The 18,946-nt window shown below is 46.1% G+C and overlaps 1 protein-coding gene across 3 annotated transcripts in view; it reads left to right on the top strand.

Annotated features, from left to right (window-relative positions):
- The window catches only part of TRANK1 (tetratricopeptide repeat and ankyrin repeat containing 1), a 1,005,982-nt gene that overhangs the window by 39,393 nt on the left and 947,643 nt on the right, over window positions 1-18,946 (top strand). Inside the window, exon 1 of one of the 3 annotated variants that reach the window (XM_086964755.1) lies at window positions 17,038-17,209. The exons of the other annotated variants lie outside the window; for them this stretch is intronic. Within the exon in view, the coding sequence (XP_086820881.1) occupies window positions 17,166-17,209 (44 nt within the window). The 5' untranslated portion in view covers window positions 17,038-17,165. Of the gene's footprint in view, window positions 1-17,037; window positions 17,210-18,946 lie in introns of those variants that run through there. 3 annotated transcript variants of the gene reach the window in all.

Raw genomic sequence — 18,946 nt, 5'->3', positions numbered from 1 at the left:
CAAGTCTGCAAAGGGAAGTAGTGCGGAGTCTCGGTATAAGTCTCCCATCTCCCGCAGTCCTGCCTCCACCCAATCCTCCAGGCCTGCCCAATGTTCCCCCTGTGGGAGGTAGCGCAGCATCGTGAGTGGTATGTCAGGGGAGCAAGGAGTTGCCGCGCCCACTTTCCTCAGATATCTGGTCCAGCAGCGCACTATCACCCTAGTCGCTGTTGTGTCCGCAGCCATGGTGCGACACACTCGGAGGAGGATTCTTGCCAGTGCAGCAGTGTCAAGTGCAGTTGGACACTGCTCCCTCTCCGGGTTTCGATCCTCTGCCTGCCACTGTATTAGCCAGTATAGTTGTGCCGCTAGGTAGTAGGCCTTGAGGTTCGGCAGCGCCAGCCCGCCTTCTGCCGTGGGGCGTCACAACATTGTCAATGCCACCCTCCGTCTGCCTGTTCCCCAGATAAATGACGTAATGTTTGAGTCTAGCTCCTTGAACATTGCTCACGGTATCCGAAGTAATATAGTAAGCGCGGTAGTGTCACTATTTTCAGGACCGCCACCCTTCCAGCTACGGATAGGGGAAGCGTTCCCCAAAAATCCATCGCTGTTTTTACCATCCTCATAGCCCTTCCTACATTACCATCTAATAGGTCTGCAGCACCATGATATATTTTAACTCCCAGGTACTGCAGGCAATTGGGCTCCCAGCGCAGATGTTCCAGTGTAAGCGGTGGGGGGGTATCGGGCGCCAACGGATATAGGCATGATTTTTGCCAGTTAACCCGGAGGCCAGACATAGTGCCAAAGCGGGCAAGCATGCTGTGCGCGCCCCGCAACTCGTCGGCCGTATTTTGTAAAAATATCAGGAGGGTGTCCGCATATAATGCGAAGAAGTGCTGCCCTGTTTCCGTCCCCAAGCCCCTTTAGTCCTGGCCGTTCCTGGCTCTGCACCCCAGCGGTTCCTTGGCCAGGGCAAACAGGAACGGAGAGAGGGAACATCCCTGCCTCGTGCCTCTCTCCACCCTCTGTCTAGTTGAGATAATCCTCCGAGTGCGCAAGTGGGCCGTAGGGGAAGTGTAGAGGAGCCGCACCCATGTCAGGAATCCCTCACCCAGCCCCTTCCTGGTCAGGGCCTCATATAAATATTGCCACTGCAGGCTGTCAAATGCCTTTTCAATATCTACTGCGAACACCACCGCTGCATTTTTGGAGTACCCTTCCGAGTCCATTACTGCCAGGAGCTGCCGGATGTTTATAGCCGTGTTCTGCCCCGGGATAAACCCCGCCTGGTCTGCGTGCACCAGCAGGGGCATGTGCTGCAAGAGACGTGTCGCGAGGATTTTACTTAGGACTTTATAATCCATATTCAGCATGGACAGTGGCCTGTAGGCCGTATAGTCATAAGGTTCCTTCCCGGGCTTACGTATGGGGACATTAATGGCTTTTCTGGCACTCTTGGGCAGCTCTCCCAGCTCTCGGCCCCCCTGGTACATCGCAGCCAGTTGGGGGGTCAGCTCGTCCGTATATGTTGCATAAAATTCGTCCGGTAAGCCATCTGTGCCCGGGGTCTTGTTTCGTGCCTTGCCCTTGAGAGCAACTCGTATCTCCCGCTGCGTAATGTCAGCCCCTAATAATCCCGCCACTTCAGGGTTCAAGACTGTCAACGGCAGGTCAGCCAGGTATTCCCTGATTTCTGCTGGATCGCATATGCGCGTCTTCGTGTAAAGTTTGGCATAATAGCACGCAAAGATCTAATTAATCTTGTCTGGCGTAAAGTGTCTGGTCCCCCCTTCGTCCTCTATCTCCACCAGGGGAGTGCCCCTACTCGTCGGGTTCGTCAGCCATGCCAGGAGTGAGCCTGATCTGTCCCTTTCAGCATGTTTGCGCTCTAAGTTCTTCTTGTACTCAAAGCTTCTAAGCCTCTCTGTTTGCTTTGCCACTTCCCCTTTAGCATCTAAGAGTGCCGCGTGCAATTCCGGGCATCCTGGCCTCTTGCGTTCTACCTCTCTGAGTGCCGACTCTGCCTCCTCTACTTCACGCGTGATGACGCGCCTAACACCTGTGGCCCGTGTAATACACTGGCCTCTCAAGACCACCTTGAACGCATCTCATTCTACGCTCTGCGTCGCCACCGTGCCCGCATTGGTTTGAAAGTAATGCGTTATTTCTTCTCTGATCTCCTCCCTGAAGACCTGGTCTTCCAGAGTGTCCGGGTGGAGCCGCCACGTGGGGATCATTGCTGGCGGGTGTGCCCATTTCAGGGACATCTCATATATATTACAGGGGCAACCCAATTAACCCATAGGCCTCTGGGTAGACAATACAATCAAAGAAACATGAAGCCTACGGAACCATTACATGTCCATCTTATTTTCAGAACGGATACCATTAATTGTCCATTCTTTGATCCAATTATTTTTCTTAGACATCAATCATGGAATTCTTTTTGGATTTCTCCAATGAAAAGGCCATTCAAAACAAATAATCTCCCCTTATATATGTTTAAATATTTCTTTTTAATTAAACCATTTTTTTCATTTCATTTGATTAGTTGTATCTCACTTTTAACATAAATATATACACAACTCATACATATATACAAAATACAAACAGACTTATATATTTACAAACATACACAATTTTCCTTGAACCATGTTTTGGGTTCTTTTGCCCATATTAATATCAAAAAGGATGTTTATCCACGCAATTATACAAAAATATTCCTTATTTCCAGGTCACCAATACAAAGTAGGAGCGTCCAAGTTATAATAATTTTAACCTCTCTCCTTTTAGCACTCCTTACAATTCATTGTCTTATGTTCCAAATCAAAAGAAATGTTTTTGCAATGGTGCCTTCCAAACAACTGTGTTGACGCGTATCAGCCTTTCATCATTTCAGGCCTCATCAGGACTTAAAGGGCAAACAAAATTCTACATCCCCAGTCTCAATATTGGGATATTGTAATTTCTTCAAGGTCACTCTCTCGTTATCGCCTCCATCACTGAACGCCCGAGTGAGGACTTTTCACCATTTCAATATTTCTATGTCTCCGGAGCAATTTACCATTTCAATATTTCCATGTCTCTGGAACAGTTCCTTAAAGTTCCTTAAAGCTGATCCTAAGTTCACCAAGAAAACCTCAGAGGTTTTCTTGGCGAACTTAGGATCGGCTTTAAGGAACTGTTCCAAAGACATGGAAATATTGAAATGGTGAATTGCTAAGCAAGTTAATCTCTCAGCCCTCTAGTCTCCCCTTTACTGCCACATATCGCCCCTCCGGGTCCACCACTGCGTTTAGCAACTGGAACGGTACCCCCCGCTTGAATCCATATTAACGCCCCTCTCGCATAGGCCGAATAGGTTGTGTAGTAGAGCTGCCCCCTCCTCCTTTTTTTTTGTAGTGCCTGCTCTTCCTTCTGTGTTAGGTGCATTTCCTGCAGGAGGGCTATCTGGGCTCTCCGTCTTCTGATATAGGAGAGGACTTTTGTGGCGCTTTGACATGGTATGCATGCCCCTAATATTCCAAGTCATACATTTATAGTGTTGTTTATCAGCCATTGACTTTGGATTCAGTGGATCGGCCGCTACCCTGGCCGGGTAGTGCCCTCTTCTCACCCCCCGCCCTCTGTTCCATATAATGCCTTACATAATGCAACTCAAGGTTTCGCCCCCGTGTCAACAGTAAACATGTTCCCCAACTCCCACTTCCCAGGATAAGTAGGAAAATCCCTCCCATCCAAACCAGTATAAAAAGTCTACAAGTGACTGCTTGCAGTTCGATCAGTCAATCTCAGAGGGTGGCCCCTCGTCAGTGCTCTCCCAGTCTCTGCGGCCGCCATCCCCCGCTGAAGCTTCAGTGAACCGCCCCTCAGCTATGTACCCTCTGCTACCCCTGTACCTTAATGATGAAGCAGAAGTGTCACCCAGCAGTCTGGTTACATTGATCGCTGTCTCCTGCTCCTCTCCCTTAGTCTGCGGAGTGACAGTTGGCAATGTCAGGCTCTGCGCTTGAGAGTCGCTGGATCCACTCTCCGAGCCCGTGTCTGCCACTTCTTCGCCGCTCTCAGGGGTACCTGGGTTCTCGGTTCCGCTGCTGATCAGGGCCACCACTTGCATTGCGCTCCGCCATTCTAGCCGTGCCTTCCCCTGTGAAGGTGCCAAGATCTCTTTCCCTTTCTTCCGATTTCTTGAGTGGATTCCTGGCCTCCGTCCCCCCATAAGGTTCTGTGCTTGTGCTGCTCCTCCATGTCGGTCTGCCCATTCAGACGCCTCCTGCAGGGTCCTGAAGAATTCTGCGACCTTAGTCGTGGTAACCCGCAGTGTGGCCGGGTATTGCATCACGTATTTGTAGTTCAGTTGCCGTAGTCTCTGTTTTACATCCCGGTACGATCCCCTTTGGCGTGCATTTCGGGTGAAAAGTCTGGGAAAATGCGTACTATGGAATTGTGCACTTGGATGTTGTTTTGAGCCGGGACTGAGTTAGGATGTGATCCCTGTCTTTGTAGTGAAGGAGTTTCGCTATCACCACTAGCTCCTGGGATAGGCGGCTTGGCAGGTATGCGGTGCGCCCTCTCTAGGGCGAAGAAGTTCGACTGGCCAGTCGGCTCCACTTCTTCCCTGAGCCATTTTTCGAGGTAGTCCGCCATGTTGCGACCTTCAATTTTCTCTGGCAGGCCCACAATTCTCAGGTTGCTTCTGCGTGATCGATTTTCGGCGTCTTCCACCCTGTCCGCCAGAGTCCGCACTTTAGTTTCCAGCATCGTCATTCGTTGTTGCATATCCTTGACCGCCAGGATAGCTTCAGCCATGTCTCTTTCATTTGTTGTGACCCAGTGCGCCAGTTTCTTGTGGTCTTCCCGAAGCAATCCTATGTCCAGGCTGAGAGAATCGATTTTCCCTTCCAGACGTTCGCTGAATGTGGTGCTAGCTTGCAATATGTCCTGTAATGTGGGGTCTGCAGGGTGTTCCATCCTCATTGTGGGTTCTCGGCCTCGTCTGGGGGCCTGCTTGTTGCGGGTTCTTACATGTCCTTCCGTTTAAAGGGCTTCCCCATGACTTCCTCCCGCCCCATGATGTTCCGGGCGCTGTGTGTGCTCATGGGGTGCTGTCTGCCACCTCGGCGGAGCGTGCGTTTGACCCTGCCCACAGGCGCCCCTCGGGCAGCTCCAATGGTGCGTCAGCCGTCCAAGTCCCTAAGGGCCTCCTGGTGCCTCTGTTAGGGGGGCGTGCCTTCTTGGATTAGTTCAGCATCCAGGGCCCTCCAGCTATGCTGCTCCTCTGCCCCTTCCTCTGTTCAAGGCGCTGCTCGGAGCTCCCCAGGCCCCCTCTCAGGGCAGCAATCTCTGCACTCCTCAAGGTCTAGATAAGAGTCCCCGGAGGTCCCCAAGCACCCCTGCTCAGTGTGCAAGTGTCCTTGAGTCCGTGTGGCTTATGGAGTCCGCCAGCAATCCAGTTCTCTCACCACCTCACCTTCAGGGGTGCCGCCTCCAGTGTTCACCTAAGTAGCGGTAAATTAGGCCGTGCAGCAGGTATTGCCTTCTGTGGTCTCCCTGGGGGGTCCTCAGGCACCTTCACCGTCTCCCCACCGGTCGGGTCATCCCACCCTCCACCGCCAGCCTTACTTGATGGGCCTCCAGGCCCTGTGCAGGATCTCACCCGGGGGGTGAATTCTGAATTGGTCTACCGTAAGTATAAGAAACCGAGACCGACGTGGATTCTGCCCCTCTGCTGTAACTTAGTCGTGAAATAGTGCTTGGGTGCTTTACGTATATCAAAATCTGACACCTCTGAACCAATAGTATTTGCAACTGCAAGATATTTAAGCTGGGCCTGGTCTCTCAGAACAGCTGCACTGCAGGCCCAAGTAGCAGAAGCCACTAGCATTGGGACTGTACAGTAAACTAGTCGACATCAACCTTCTGGCATTGGTTTGGGGTTTGTTGTTTAATTTGATTACGCTTTAGCTGTGAATAACATCTAGAACCTCAAACAATACTATTATTATAGTCTCCTTGGGAATTACTAGTTATGCACTGGTCAAACTGCTGCTATGCAAAGTTTACCTACTGTGAGTTGTCTAAACCATCTTATTGCATCTTTGCACTCTCTTATAAAATTGTTGTATTTGACATGTTTTATTCTTTTATACTTTTACAATTTGTAAGCTGCTATTTGATTGAATTTTATATCGTGATTACGTATGTATATTGCATTTGGCAAACATTTTCACTGTGATATTATTTTGTGTGCGTTTATTGTCTTAATTGGCCTAAATAAAGAATTTGTTGATGATGATGATGATGGTGAGGCGGGAGCAATTTTTTTCATTTACAGAGACAGCTTCCTCAGAGAGATGTCCTGCTGAACGGGCTGAGATTTGGCGGTTTGCTTTATTTTTTTTTATGTCTTTAGTCGACATCCATAATAAAAATGACATACAAATACTGATTCCATTAAACATCGTAAACTGCGTCAATTCTCCTAATGTAAACAATAGACTCATAGCAGCATTACATAATTTTAGCAATAGAGATCCAGGACACATAAACTTCAGAAAGTGCAAAGTTTAAAGTGCATACACTGCGTCAGTTCTCCTAATGTAAACAGTAAACTCATAGCAGCATTACATGGTTTTAATAACAGAGATCCAGGACACGTAGGCTACAGAAAGTGCAAAGTGTAAAGTGCAAGGTGCTTACTAAGTGAGACCATCCCCAACCATTTTGGAGATGGTTAATTACGTTAGAACAACATACTCTTCCTGGCATTGATTGAACTTAAAATAAATGTAGCAGTATAAAAACAAATCTCAGGTTCTCTTAGTGCAAAAAGTAGGGTCATAGCAGCATTAGTGGTTTTAGCATCATACTTTTTAAACAATGGTTTAAGATAAAAAAATTCTAAAAGACAGGTACAAGTCGCATAAGAGTAAAAAATGCAAGGTGCTCTGCCTTGTGTTCCCGTCACAAGGGCATTGTGAAGCGGGGTGCTGTTTCATCGTAGGGAACGCAACTAAATGATGCGCAAGGCCTAACCTCATTCTGGTTAAAACATAGCGGTGAGGCGGTCTTGTGACAAATGAAAGGTATGTTTGGAAGCCCTCCGTATCTATATGCAGATGAAAAAGCCGATACGTGGTTTGCTTCCTTGCTATTTTGAGCCTACATTCATTCTTATAGGACAGGAAGGTACTCTTTAACTCCTGTTTGGACAAACCAGATACTTCATTTTGATTTTCCAAAATAGTTTGATCGAATATGACCCCAAAGGAATTGGCTAAATAATTCAGCCAGGGGATCTTTAGGTAATTATCCAGTCGCAGGCAATCATTAATAATAGACTTGGTCTCCTCTTTTAACCATATTGATCTCCATAACTGAAATGGTCTCAGGGCTATTAAATCTATCAGATAATTAAGACCAACTTCACAATGAATAAGTTCAGAGGAGGCTGAGACCGGATGACATAAAAGCTTTTTTATAAAAGAATTCTCTTCCATTTGTAAATCACCGCAAGGTTGGTATCCCCAAAGCCCAGCCCCATAGAGTGCAACCGATGTGCGTCTTGCTTTATAAATATTAACCATGTCTTTGATGCGACGATCCCCCAAGTTAGAGGCAAATTTAAAAACACCATGTATACTTTTCCTCATTTTTGCCCGAACATGAGATAATTTGTGGTTCCATTTTCCATCTGAAGAAAAAGAAATTCCTAAATAACAAAAATTATCCACAATTTTTACTTTGTTGCTATCTATAAAAAAAGTTTCAAACTCTTGTATTTGTAAAAGTTTTAGCCTTATTTATCATCAGCTTCCTCTTACTAATAAAAGCCGCAAACCCATTGATTAACCTCTGGAGGCCTACTGGCGTTCTAGATAAAAGCGCAGCGTCGTCCGCATAAAGCAGGCCTGGGACTTCCTTTCCTTCCACTAGTGGGGAATCCGCCTTTATCAATTTAAGTGCTGCGTCAGCTTCATTTATAAATAAGGTAAAAAGCAGCGGGCTAGAACGCAGCCTTGGCGGATACCACGTTTTACGTTAAAATTGGGGGTACATTCACCCTTCTGGCCATACCGTACTTTGGTCGATACATTTTCGTACAGCCTGGCTAAAAAGTAAACGATGGGTTTCGGGCGCCAAGTTTAAGTAAAACTGGCCATAAAACAACATGATCCACTAAATCAAAAGCGCTGCTCAAATCTACAAAACATAAAAAGATCCGACCCTGTTTAGCTTGTGTATGTTTTCCAACTAAGAGCTCCAGGTTAAGACTCTGTTCTAACATACCTAACCCCATTCTAAAACCATATTGTGCCTGGGCCAAAATACCATTTTCCATAACCCACTCCTCCAATCTTAACAATAAAACCCTACTCGTAATTGGACTGAGGAGTCGAGTAGGGAAATGGGCCGATAGTTTTTGGCTTCAGATTTGTTGCCCTTTTTGTAAATGGGAATTATGACAGATTCCCCCCAAGAGGACGGACAACCCTTAATTACTGCAGCGTTAAACATTCTTGTTAATATAGGCCCCCACAGTTCTGGTATGGATTTATATACATTGATAGGAACACCATCCGCGCCTGGTTCTTTCCCCCCTTTACTATTTCCTATACCTATCACGACCTCATCTAGAGTGATATCAAGCGGGACAATGGGCCATTTATGTTGTTTTGTTGGATCTATTACAAGTAAATGGTTTGGGTTAAAAATGCTAGAAAAGTGATTCCCCCATTCCTCACAGCTCACATGAATTAAAAGTTCTGGGACAGATTCATTTTTAAGAAGTTTAGAGTTCACCGTATCCTAGAACAATTTATTATTAGAAGTTTCAGCCGCTAATGCAAGGTTATCCCACGCCTCCTCTTGGAGCTCCATCATCCTGCGTTTTAGATTACAATTATATTCTGCTCTTAGGTCATAGACTAATGCATTATACCTTGGTTTTTTCGCAAGTGCTTTTTTCAACCGATTCAAGGAGACAGTACATGAATGGTCGAACCAACCCCTGGCCTGTGTTTGTTTCCTAGATGGCGATACAGTAAATATTTTGGAAATGGATTCATTAATTGTAAGAAAGTTGGTCAGGATCTTAACTGGTTCGGTCTCGACCAATAAGCTATCTTCAATTTCATTACCACAGGCCTTTACAATATTTTTTGTAATTTCACAAGAGTTGGCACCCTTCCATTTAATTCTAGTACCGTTTGAGCTGCACGGAGCAATATTATTAATAATGGTACATAATTCAACAGTCTTGTTCCCCCATATATTCAGTCTCATAATAATTGAATTGTGGTCACTTATTGACAATTCAACAATCCACAGGGTGGAACTTAGTTTCACAATATTGGCAGAAACGATAACATGACCAATAATACTTTATGCTGACCTTCCTGTAAAAGTTGGGATCTCCCGCCCGCTCACATCCTTTGCACACGGCAAAATGTCTAAATCAAATTCTGCCAAAACTGCATTTAGGTTATCACCGTAGGAGGTACGTGGGAAATGTAGATAGGCATTGCCTTCATCGTTTTGAAACCCACAGACTTTTGTCATAGACAGAGAGGGCAGGTATAAACATTAAAATCACCAAGCCAAACAATATTCAAATTAATAGTGTCCACAGTAGCCATTTTATCTAATTCCTGTTTCAATTCCATAACTACACTATGAAGGGTGTGTGAGAAGTTGGCCTGATATATAGTGCTCACTATTCTAGTGATCACTGTGTATCATACCAAACGACCCTTATTGATGATTGGTTGTAAGTCAACCTTATAGACCAGCTATCCTAGTAGCATGGACAAGAGCAGTCTTTAGGCTAAACTCTAGAGGGCGTGTTAAGCCAGCTGTTATACCATCACATATACCCCTTGAACACCAAGTGAAAGGACACCACACAAGTTGTTATGAAAATAAAGGATATTTATTTATAACAAGTCTACCCTGAACTCTTTATGAGTCAGGGAGCTAAGCACAATACAAAACTCTTAAGAAAATACTTCAAGTTGCACAATTTACACAAATGCCCGAGGGGCACAAAAAACCATATACTCTAAAAGTGGAATGCAAAATACTAGCAGGTAAGTAACAAGATCCAGAGGCTTCAGGATCGCTAGGACTACACTACTGAACCCTAAGGTTAGGAGCAGGAGGCCTAGGGAGATCGGGTGCAGAGTGTGCACTCTCACGCGGGATGCGGGACAAAGTCTATGGAGGCTAGTATTTACAAAGTTACTGTTATCGGACGAATCCGACTAGATAGACTGAAAACGAAAAAAGGATCTGGACACTTAGATAGTGAACCTACGTTGGAGCACCGAAATGCTCAGGTTACCTAGCCCAGGGGCCGCGGCTGCATAGGGTTCAAAAGACGCGGGAATCCTCGTTGTAGTCTATGGAGCCTGAAAGAAGAAGTTGCTGGCAGGCGACCAGTGAAGATGTTCGATGCGATCCAAGCCTGGATCGATGATGGAGACGACCTGAAAGCAGAGGGGACTCAGTTCTTAATCACTAGCCAGTGATTGTGTGGGCACCAGGATGGCACCGGATGAAGTCACCTCGACCAGGTGAGTGGGCGACGCTGGACTCTGCTGTCCCTCGGACCAGGAGGCGTTGTCGGCGACCAGGCTGGAGGTGCGAGCTGTCCCACGAAGGTGTCTGCTGTCGGCGATGCTGGACCCAGGATCGGGGCAACAAAGCTTGGCAAAGTCAAGCCCACGCGGTGGAGTCAAGATGGCGTCTGGAGTGGACCAGGAGGGTCCGGGGTGCTCCTCTTTTGGAAGGGAGCCAGGGCCAGTCTGGAGCAACCAGACCAGCGGTGTATTCGTCGTGGTTCGTCGTCAGGAGGGCCACTAGCCAGCAGGCAAGTGACCGGACAACGCGGTGAGCAGCAACGAGCAGAAGGGCCCCACGCAGATCTCGTGGATGCTGGGGGGCTGGACTTCGGTGCTGGAGCTGCTCAGGGTTAGGGCTTCTCAAACCCCAAAGCACTCACTCGAGGATCCCTCGGCGGTCGTGCTGGTTAAGCGTCGTGCAGTTTTGAAGATGGCCGGTCCCTCAGGTCTCGTCGCACCCACGAATCTCAGCTGGGCTGATGATGCAGGTAGAGGTCAGAGATGCCAGGGAATCCGGGTCTCGTCGAGCTGGGCAGTCTTGATCCGGAGGATGGACTTACAGCAAACCGCGATGCTTAGATGGTGCCTGCGGGTGCAGGGTGGCTACTCCTTATCCACAAGGGAGAGTCTTCAGAAATAGTCAAGAGTTCGTTTCGTGGAAAGTAGTTTCAAGATTCAGAATTATCTAATTTGGGAAGGGGGCCTGCTCCTACCTTTATCCTAAGAAAAGGGGCTGGCACGCGACTAGGTCCTGCCCATGGGTGGGACCAGGGGGGGGGGGTGGTTACACCCCTCTCCTTTGTCCGGTCTCTCCCCAGCTCAGGGGCTGGTGTGCCCCTGGAACTGGTTTGAGCCGGCGTCTGCACAGTGAGCACCGGGGTGCCACTTGCAGTCACCTTCCTTTCAGCCTTGCCTACCTGGGATACACAAAACCCTGTCTGGGATGGTGCTAGCACCGCCCCTGACAGGAAACCCTTTGTCCAAGCTCTCCTTGCTGGAAGGACTCCCAGCAGCAGGAGGTCAGACTTGTGTCTGTGGTGGCAGCATCCATTTTGTGATGCTGAGGCTCGAGTTAGCTTTAACCGGGGTTCACAGTTACATACATGTCTTGTCCCTCTAGAAGGGTGGAATGCTAACCCCGTCGCCAGAATTGGCGAGGGGTTAGTATTCCAATTCGTATGACACCTTACTCGACATGTTTTGATAAAGCGATACCAAAGATAGCAAATAACCGCGAGGATTATAATGCACTTAAGAGTATATGGTACGCGTTATCATGGAACAGCTATTAGGACTTGGTTCTGCAAGCTGCAAACGGGCTCAGCTCATGCCAGAGCACCATCTCACATAATTCCAAGCACTCTACCTTCAGGATTGATAAGGCCTGCCATAGGAGTGACTGATAGGAATTTATGTGTCCATTTTTAGGGTTAGATATAGGAATACTATATCTAAAGCAAAGGGTGATTACACCACCTTGCCCCAGCTGTCGTGCAGCCAGTTGTGTCAGATTTGGATGGCCAGCCAGGGGTGGCATAATACATGCTGCAGCCCCTGGTAGGCACTGGGTACACCTATGCCCTGGATACCTAAGGTATGCTGTACAGGGACTGATAAGGTGGCCCAGTACCAATTGGTAAATGCACCTAAGGTACATGTGTGTCAATTTAGTGAGAGAACAGCTAGGCTGTGGGTCTGATTAGCAGGCCCACAGCCAGGGAAGTCGTAAACCAGTGAAGCAAAAAGCAAAAATCTGGGGTGATCATAGGATTGCAGACCCTACTCTCCTACAGGGTGGGATCAAATACATTGTTATAAAAGTTAATCAGTAGAACATCCTGGCCATCCCTATGATGTAACCAAAGTAACTGCCAATGGTGCCCTATATTAATAGTTATTTTAACTCTCAGGGGAAAATTGTTTTTTAGTAGTATCAGCAGTCCTCCCTTTGCTCTACCAGAAGGGGATGGGGTTGCGGGCAGATTATATGAGGTAAACTCGTCAAAATGAACCTTAACGGTACTCCAAGTTTCCTGCAGGCACACTATATCATGTGAATTAATAAACTCCTTCCATCCTAACATTTTGTTCTTACTTGAAATTCCAGCTATATTCCAAGTGACGATCGTATATCCCTCAACAAAGGGGGTTCCTTTATGATATACAGGTAAATCAATTCCTGTGCTAGTGGGAGCACTGGCAGTAACTTCACTAAAATCCTCACTACAATCTTCTAACAATACAGGGAAGGTTGTGTTCACTGCTGTTCCATGCCCAATATTCCCTTCTATTTTAGCCCCCCTTTTTGAGACTCCACTCTCTCCTTGATGGACAGTTTCATTATTGACACTTGGTAAGTGTTTAGGCATGGTAAAAACATCAGAGCCCTTATTAGACCTACTACTTAATGATAGCCCTTGGTCCAGCAGCCTAATATCTCCCTCGTCCCCCCGGGGTAGACAAGCTGTATCCAGTCAATCATTAGTATCTAGTGCGCTTAAAACATGGAATCTGTTGGATGTAGGTAAAGCAGGGTATAACTGTGGATTGACTACAGTATTAAATCTACAAGTTGTTTTGTCCCTGCCCCCATTGGGTAGGTGACTTAAGTGTCTATAAAAGTAACCAAGGGGATAGAGTGAGGCAATACGATCTGTATGCGGGCTAGTGGCTGCTCTTTCGAGTGAGGTTCGTGCCCAGGTCGGATTATTAAAGTTGATAAAAATACAGTCCCCTCGTAGAATCTTTCTTGATGGGCCGATCCAGTTCACCCTTCTGGTCATGAGTACCTGGTCGGCATGACCCACTGGAAAAAATACAATGTTGGTGCAATCAGTGCACCACTTTATTTTTAAGGTACCATATCTTTCTTTTTGTCCCGTCTCTAGTGGTGGAACATTAACCAGAAATGCCACGTATGGACTGCTATCAGACGATAAATTAATCTGTGTGTCTACTGACCCTACTTGCGCTCCCCCCTCCTTACATTTATTGTGGGCATGTATTACATTTTTATTTACAGTTATTTCCCCTCTATTAGGGTGTAAATATCTATTCTGTAGCCCTGTCTGTCTACCACCTGTTACAGTCGAATTATTAGCAACAGTAGATGTCAGGTTAGTGGTTCCTTGACCAACACCACTCCTAGTAGGGCTGTGTGGGTTGCCTGTATTACTAGCAGTTGTATTTACTGTAACTACAGTATTTGTTGGACTTAAATTTTGCCCACCGTGTGTGTCATTTGCCTTCGTCCTTATGGATCCGCTAACATCTTTTAAAATATTGCTAAGTTTAATAACCTCTCCATTTAGTTTATTTTGTCAACCAACGGTTTGATGGTTAATTCCATTTTTTGTGTTATAATGGTTACAATGTGATTAACTTGCTCATCGGATATCGGGTATGAAGCATGGTTTTTCGGAGGTACCTTACATATCAGACTCGAAGGCGGCCCTTTTTTAGTTTTACCTATATTCCCTGGTTTAGTTTGGTCTTTCCTACAATTCCTTTTCCTTGTTGGGGTAGGAGACCCACTAGGTAGTGGCGATCGGGGGACCTCAATTTGCAAAGATAGATGTTGAATGTGGGTAGGGGTCTCCAGACTCACAGAAGGGATAGATTCTTGAGCATTATTCATGGTGACCTCTACCTCCGGGGCATGTATGTTCTCTAAGTCGGTAACCACTCCTAGAGATAGGCGGTGCTCCACCCTATTGATTTCAACGTTAATGGCGCGAACCGCCTTGACTAAATAGGCATCAATAGTTGAACCGGGGGGTCCACATTTTTTGGGGTCTTCAATAGCTTGCGTTTCGACATCCTACCATTTAATGTCTATTAAGTCACCCAAGCACCAGATCCCTAAATATAAACTGCAAGGGGGCCTGTAGGGTCTAATGTTGTGGATAAACAGCGTTAGATATAGCCACTGAAAGCTAGAATAAGTGACTGTATCATAGGTGAAACAACTCACATATATACTAACACAAAAACCCTAATCACTGGAATACTACCACATGACATAAAGTTTTAGTAAAAAAAAAGATTAAAAATGGATAAAATGTCCAAAAATGGAGAACACTTAAAATCCAGCAATGCCATAGGTAAAAAAACCCTATCAATAGGAGAGACACATGATTTTGAATAGGCGCTTTGCAGTTCAAGTTATCTCACCACTCACAGTCCCATTTAGGGGTTCAGGCGATCCCTGCGAAGTCCAGGCTCAAATTGCCCTTTGGAACTTGTCTGGTGGTTTTAATGTAGCGCGTTATTCAAATATTCAATAATATGGTCCTGCCCTGCCATGGTCTGGCGCGGACGGGCGCAGACAGGCCCGCCCTTAGTCCAGGCTTCGTCCGTGCGCCGCTCGCAAGCGTCCCGCGCTGCGTGGGTCTCTGTCTGCCTTTGTAGGCTCCTCCTGGCGCTGCGGCGGTGACGATGGCAGCAAGGGAGTCTGGGGAGTGTAGTCCAGCACTCTCCCGCTCTCCGTGATGTTCACCCGGTTCTCTGCAGATTTGGCCCCCACCTCGCGAGTCTCCAGGCAATAGGTAAGCTTCTTTAAAGGGTCATTGTTGCCACTAGTGCGCCAAGTGCAGTGGCACTGGGGCCAGGAGTGTGAGGATCCACTGCATCCCATTTATTGCTTTTGTACTTTCAAAAAGGGAAACAGTGACCATTTTTTTAATAGTATTAGGGCCCAAGTCATCCTTGCTGTGCAGAGAACAGGGCCAAAGTAACAGGAACGAGATGTTGGACTTTTGTCCCTGCGACTCCCTTTTTTATTTACCACAAAGGGGCAGACAGCCTGCTTTGGGCTAAAGTCCTGGGAGGGATGACCCAGTGGAGTGAGCAGAGGAGACAGGGTTGTAGGTATCATGGTGCTTAAGGTGTAGTGGCACCAGGGCCTAGTGGTGTGTGGGGCCTATTAAATCCCAGTTATGGCTTTGCTGCTTTCCTTTCTTGCTCGCCTTAGGGCCAAGTGCACTCTTGCTGTGCCAGTGTTGCTTTGTACCTCAGAGCAATGACCCAAGGAAGGGGAAAACTGAAGCAGAGGAGACACCTTAGCTTGGACTCAGATAGATGGTGAGGAGCCGGAGGAGGAAGGGGGCAGTGATAGCCCACTTTGCAAGGTTGTAGCTATCACTATTGAATCAGGTGCAGTGGCACTGGGGTTTAAATGTGAGCGGCCCACTACATCACAGTTATGGCTCTTACTTTATAAATGGTGCACGGGGAGTCATTTTCTTCGCTTGCAGTGAGACTTAGGGCAACTTTGCTTACAGAGGGGGCAACAAGTGTGCGACCTGATTTCTTTTTTAAAGGATAGAGAGCCTGCTTCAAGACAGGGGTGATGACCAAACAGGGTGGGAAAAGAATGAAGGAGGCACAGGACACAGCCTGCTACTGAAAGCCCCCGATATCATTAGTGCTCTAGGTGCAGATGCATTAGAACCGAGGAAAGTGAGGAGCTCACATTAGCCAATTGTACGGACCAGCATTTTTTTCCCCAGTTTCTGTTTTGTTTGATGTGTTTGTCCTTTTATAAGTCTCACATTTAATAAGACTTATGAGCTATAGAAAAAGTGCCCCATAAATACTCTCATACACCCCACCCCCTTGCACTCAGCCCTGCCCATCCACCTCCCCCAATCCTTTCCATAGCGTTTTAAAAGGAGGCCTAACTTTAAAACATGTGCAACAACAAAAAAGTTTGAAGACCTCTGGCCAAGAGACAGCTAAATGCTGTCTGGCAGGTGAGACCTAAATATGGGTATCCTGCAGTTCTCTTGTTGCCTCTTTCCAAGCTAGGTTGAGGTAAGAAACTAAACGTTCATAGAAATTAAAACACGTGTAATATATGGAATATATATATATATATATATATATATATATATATATATATATATATATATATATATATATATATATATATATATATATATATATTTTAAATAAAGTAGAAATAAGGATCAGTGTAATTTAAAATGCATACCGTCTTCATTTTGCACATCAGGTGGATTCTGTGCCATATAGATTCAAGCACTGACCTGCTACAATCTAATGCACCTTTATTGCAAATAAAGTCATATATTTGGTGTGTCTTCTAAGAAGGGAAAACTGCGATTTTTTTCTTGCTTCAGCTGTTAAATGCTTTAATTTTTCGATTGTTTTTCCCGCCTATAATATCCCGCATGCCAGGTCCTGAATGGTGTTCATTTTGAACAAAAACGTGACGTGACATATTTGTGTTGGCTCCTGATAAACAAAGGTGACAGGAGTAACTGTCATTTCAATAAATCCTACCATAATACCATGTTCTGCTTCTGACATTGTTTACTTCGTGTAATTATTTGCCCGTGAGCAGCATCCATTCTGCCCTTTGGATGAATGGCATGTTCAGTGGGAGCTGGCATTTTGTCTCGTTATTGAAGAGGGGACGTTATCTCTCGATCCTGTGCATGGGGAGGCGCCTGTAGAACGGCTGCGCGTGCGCAGTGGAGAAAGCAGGAACCGGGAGCAGCAGAGAGGCGGCTGCTAAAGGCCAGCCCAGCAGCCACGATGAGCCGCTATAACTGGATGGAAGACGTGGACCCCTGCGACCTGTGAGCCTCTTGAGTGCATGTGAATGCTGGCATGAGGTGGCACATGCCGGCGTTGTTATTGCTGCTCTGTTCCTACATGTAACTTGTGTAGCTCGGCGTAAAGTCCTAGCGCCAGTGTGTGCCTGGTGCTGGGGTCAGGAGACATGGTATCGCAAGAAGGGCTCTGGTTGGGAGCTGCATTTCGTAGTTTTCAAGCCACGAGCCCTTTCCTTTTGCGTGTTCGTGCATTTGAGAATAAGCTAACCCTCTTGGCAGTGCACTCTGTAACTCGACAATTATTTAGAGAACCGGAATTCACTATAGTTATACGGATGGGGGCGTTTTTTCACGTGTTCTGGACACGCCTTCGTAAGCTCCGTTCGGGTCTTTCCACTTTTGAATATTACTTTGGTATCTAAATCTCATCACACGCAGACGTGGGGTTGTGTGTTTGTTGTGAAGGTGGGCTCCTCCCCCAGAGCTAAGGATGGCGCGGATGTCCCGGCCCACGGCTATGTCTGCTTATTACCCCCACCCCCAGTTGGGCGTTTAGTTTGGACTTGTTTGCTCCCCAACCTCGGTTTGGGGATCGAGACCTTCAATCTTATTTGTCGTGTTTTCGAGTGCAAAATTACTTTTAATGTTCAGTTCTGAATCTTTTAAAGCCACCGTGCTCCATCTTATGTCCCTTGATGTTTTAGTTTAGGAGTTAATTGAATATATAAAAAAAAATCCCAATAAATGTGGAAGGTAAACACGGGTGTGATAACCGTTTCAAACAACAATGAAACTTCTAAAATGCCATTGGTCTTGAATAGAATGGCTCAAGACTGGTTAAAAAGTAACTTCAGGCTTACGAAATACGAATGAATATTATCAGACTCGAATGCTGTAAAAGATTTCAACAATACTACACAAATCACTAGGTATCAATCCTGATATCAGATGTGGAAAATCCCAACCTCTATAATTTCACTTTTAGCTTCAATAATAATTAATCTGTAATTTGCTCAGGGCGACTGTTAAAGTTTGTATTTTTCTTTAACATAATTACTGAAAACAAAACGCCAGTTTAGCCTTTTTCACCTATCAGTCACTTGCAATCTGTTCTCCATTTTTAATGGCTCAACAATGTGGTGCAAACCTCAAGAATCGGATACTTGAGGAACAGGCTTGTTTCCCCCACCTGTCTAAATCGCACCTAGCTTACCACACGTTCTAGATTACTACATTGTGCCCAGATCTGAAGGAAAGTTAACTTGGGGAGACATAAGATTTTAGTTTTTCGCAAGGGTCTCGGGTCAGACAAGAGCTGGGCTAAGACTGAATATAATGACAACTACCAAATGTGTACCATGCTGATGTCTTAGCCAATCCGATGGAAGCCTCCTTTAACACCTCATTGTCTCTTTTTTTCTCTATGAAATGTCATTCACTACTAATAATGAAAGGGGAAGTTATCTGGGAGTAAATTCTAGGTCGACACTTTCTAAGGCTAACTAGAAAGCACAATGGTCTCTGGGATCCAAGACAATTAGTGGCTGTCGTGGAAGAGAACAGAAGGGTTGCATGAGGCATATCAAATTAATTTGTGCTGGGAAGACAGTAACCAACCAGGTCCTTTGTCTTTCACCGTCATACGTGCAGGATGCTGGTCTGGCTAGGGTCTCATCTAGGACCTAACTTAGGTTTGTCTGCTTTTGAGAACTTTATGGAGCTTAAGAGAGGCCTTAGGCAGGTACCTCTGCTCATAATTCC

Source organism: Lissotriton vulgaris, chromosome 4_1 (genome assembly GCF_964263255.1).
Source record: "Lissotriton vulgaris chromosome 4_1, aLisVul1.2, whole genome shotgun sequence".
Taxonomy (NCBI): domain Eukaryota; kingdom Metazoa; phylum Chordata; class Amphibia; order Caudata; family Salamandridae; genus Lissotriton; species Lissotriton vulgaris.
This window is presented reverse-complemented; position numbering and strand designations above follow the sequence as displayed.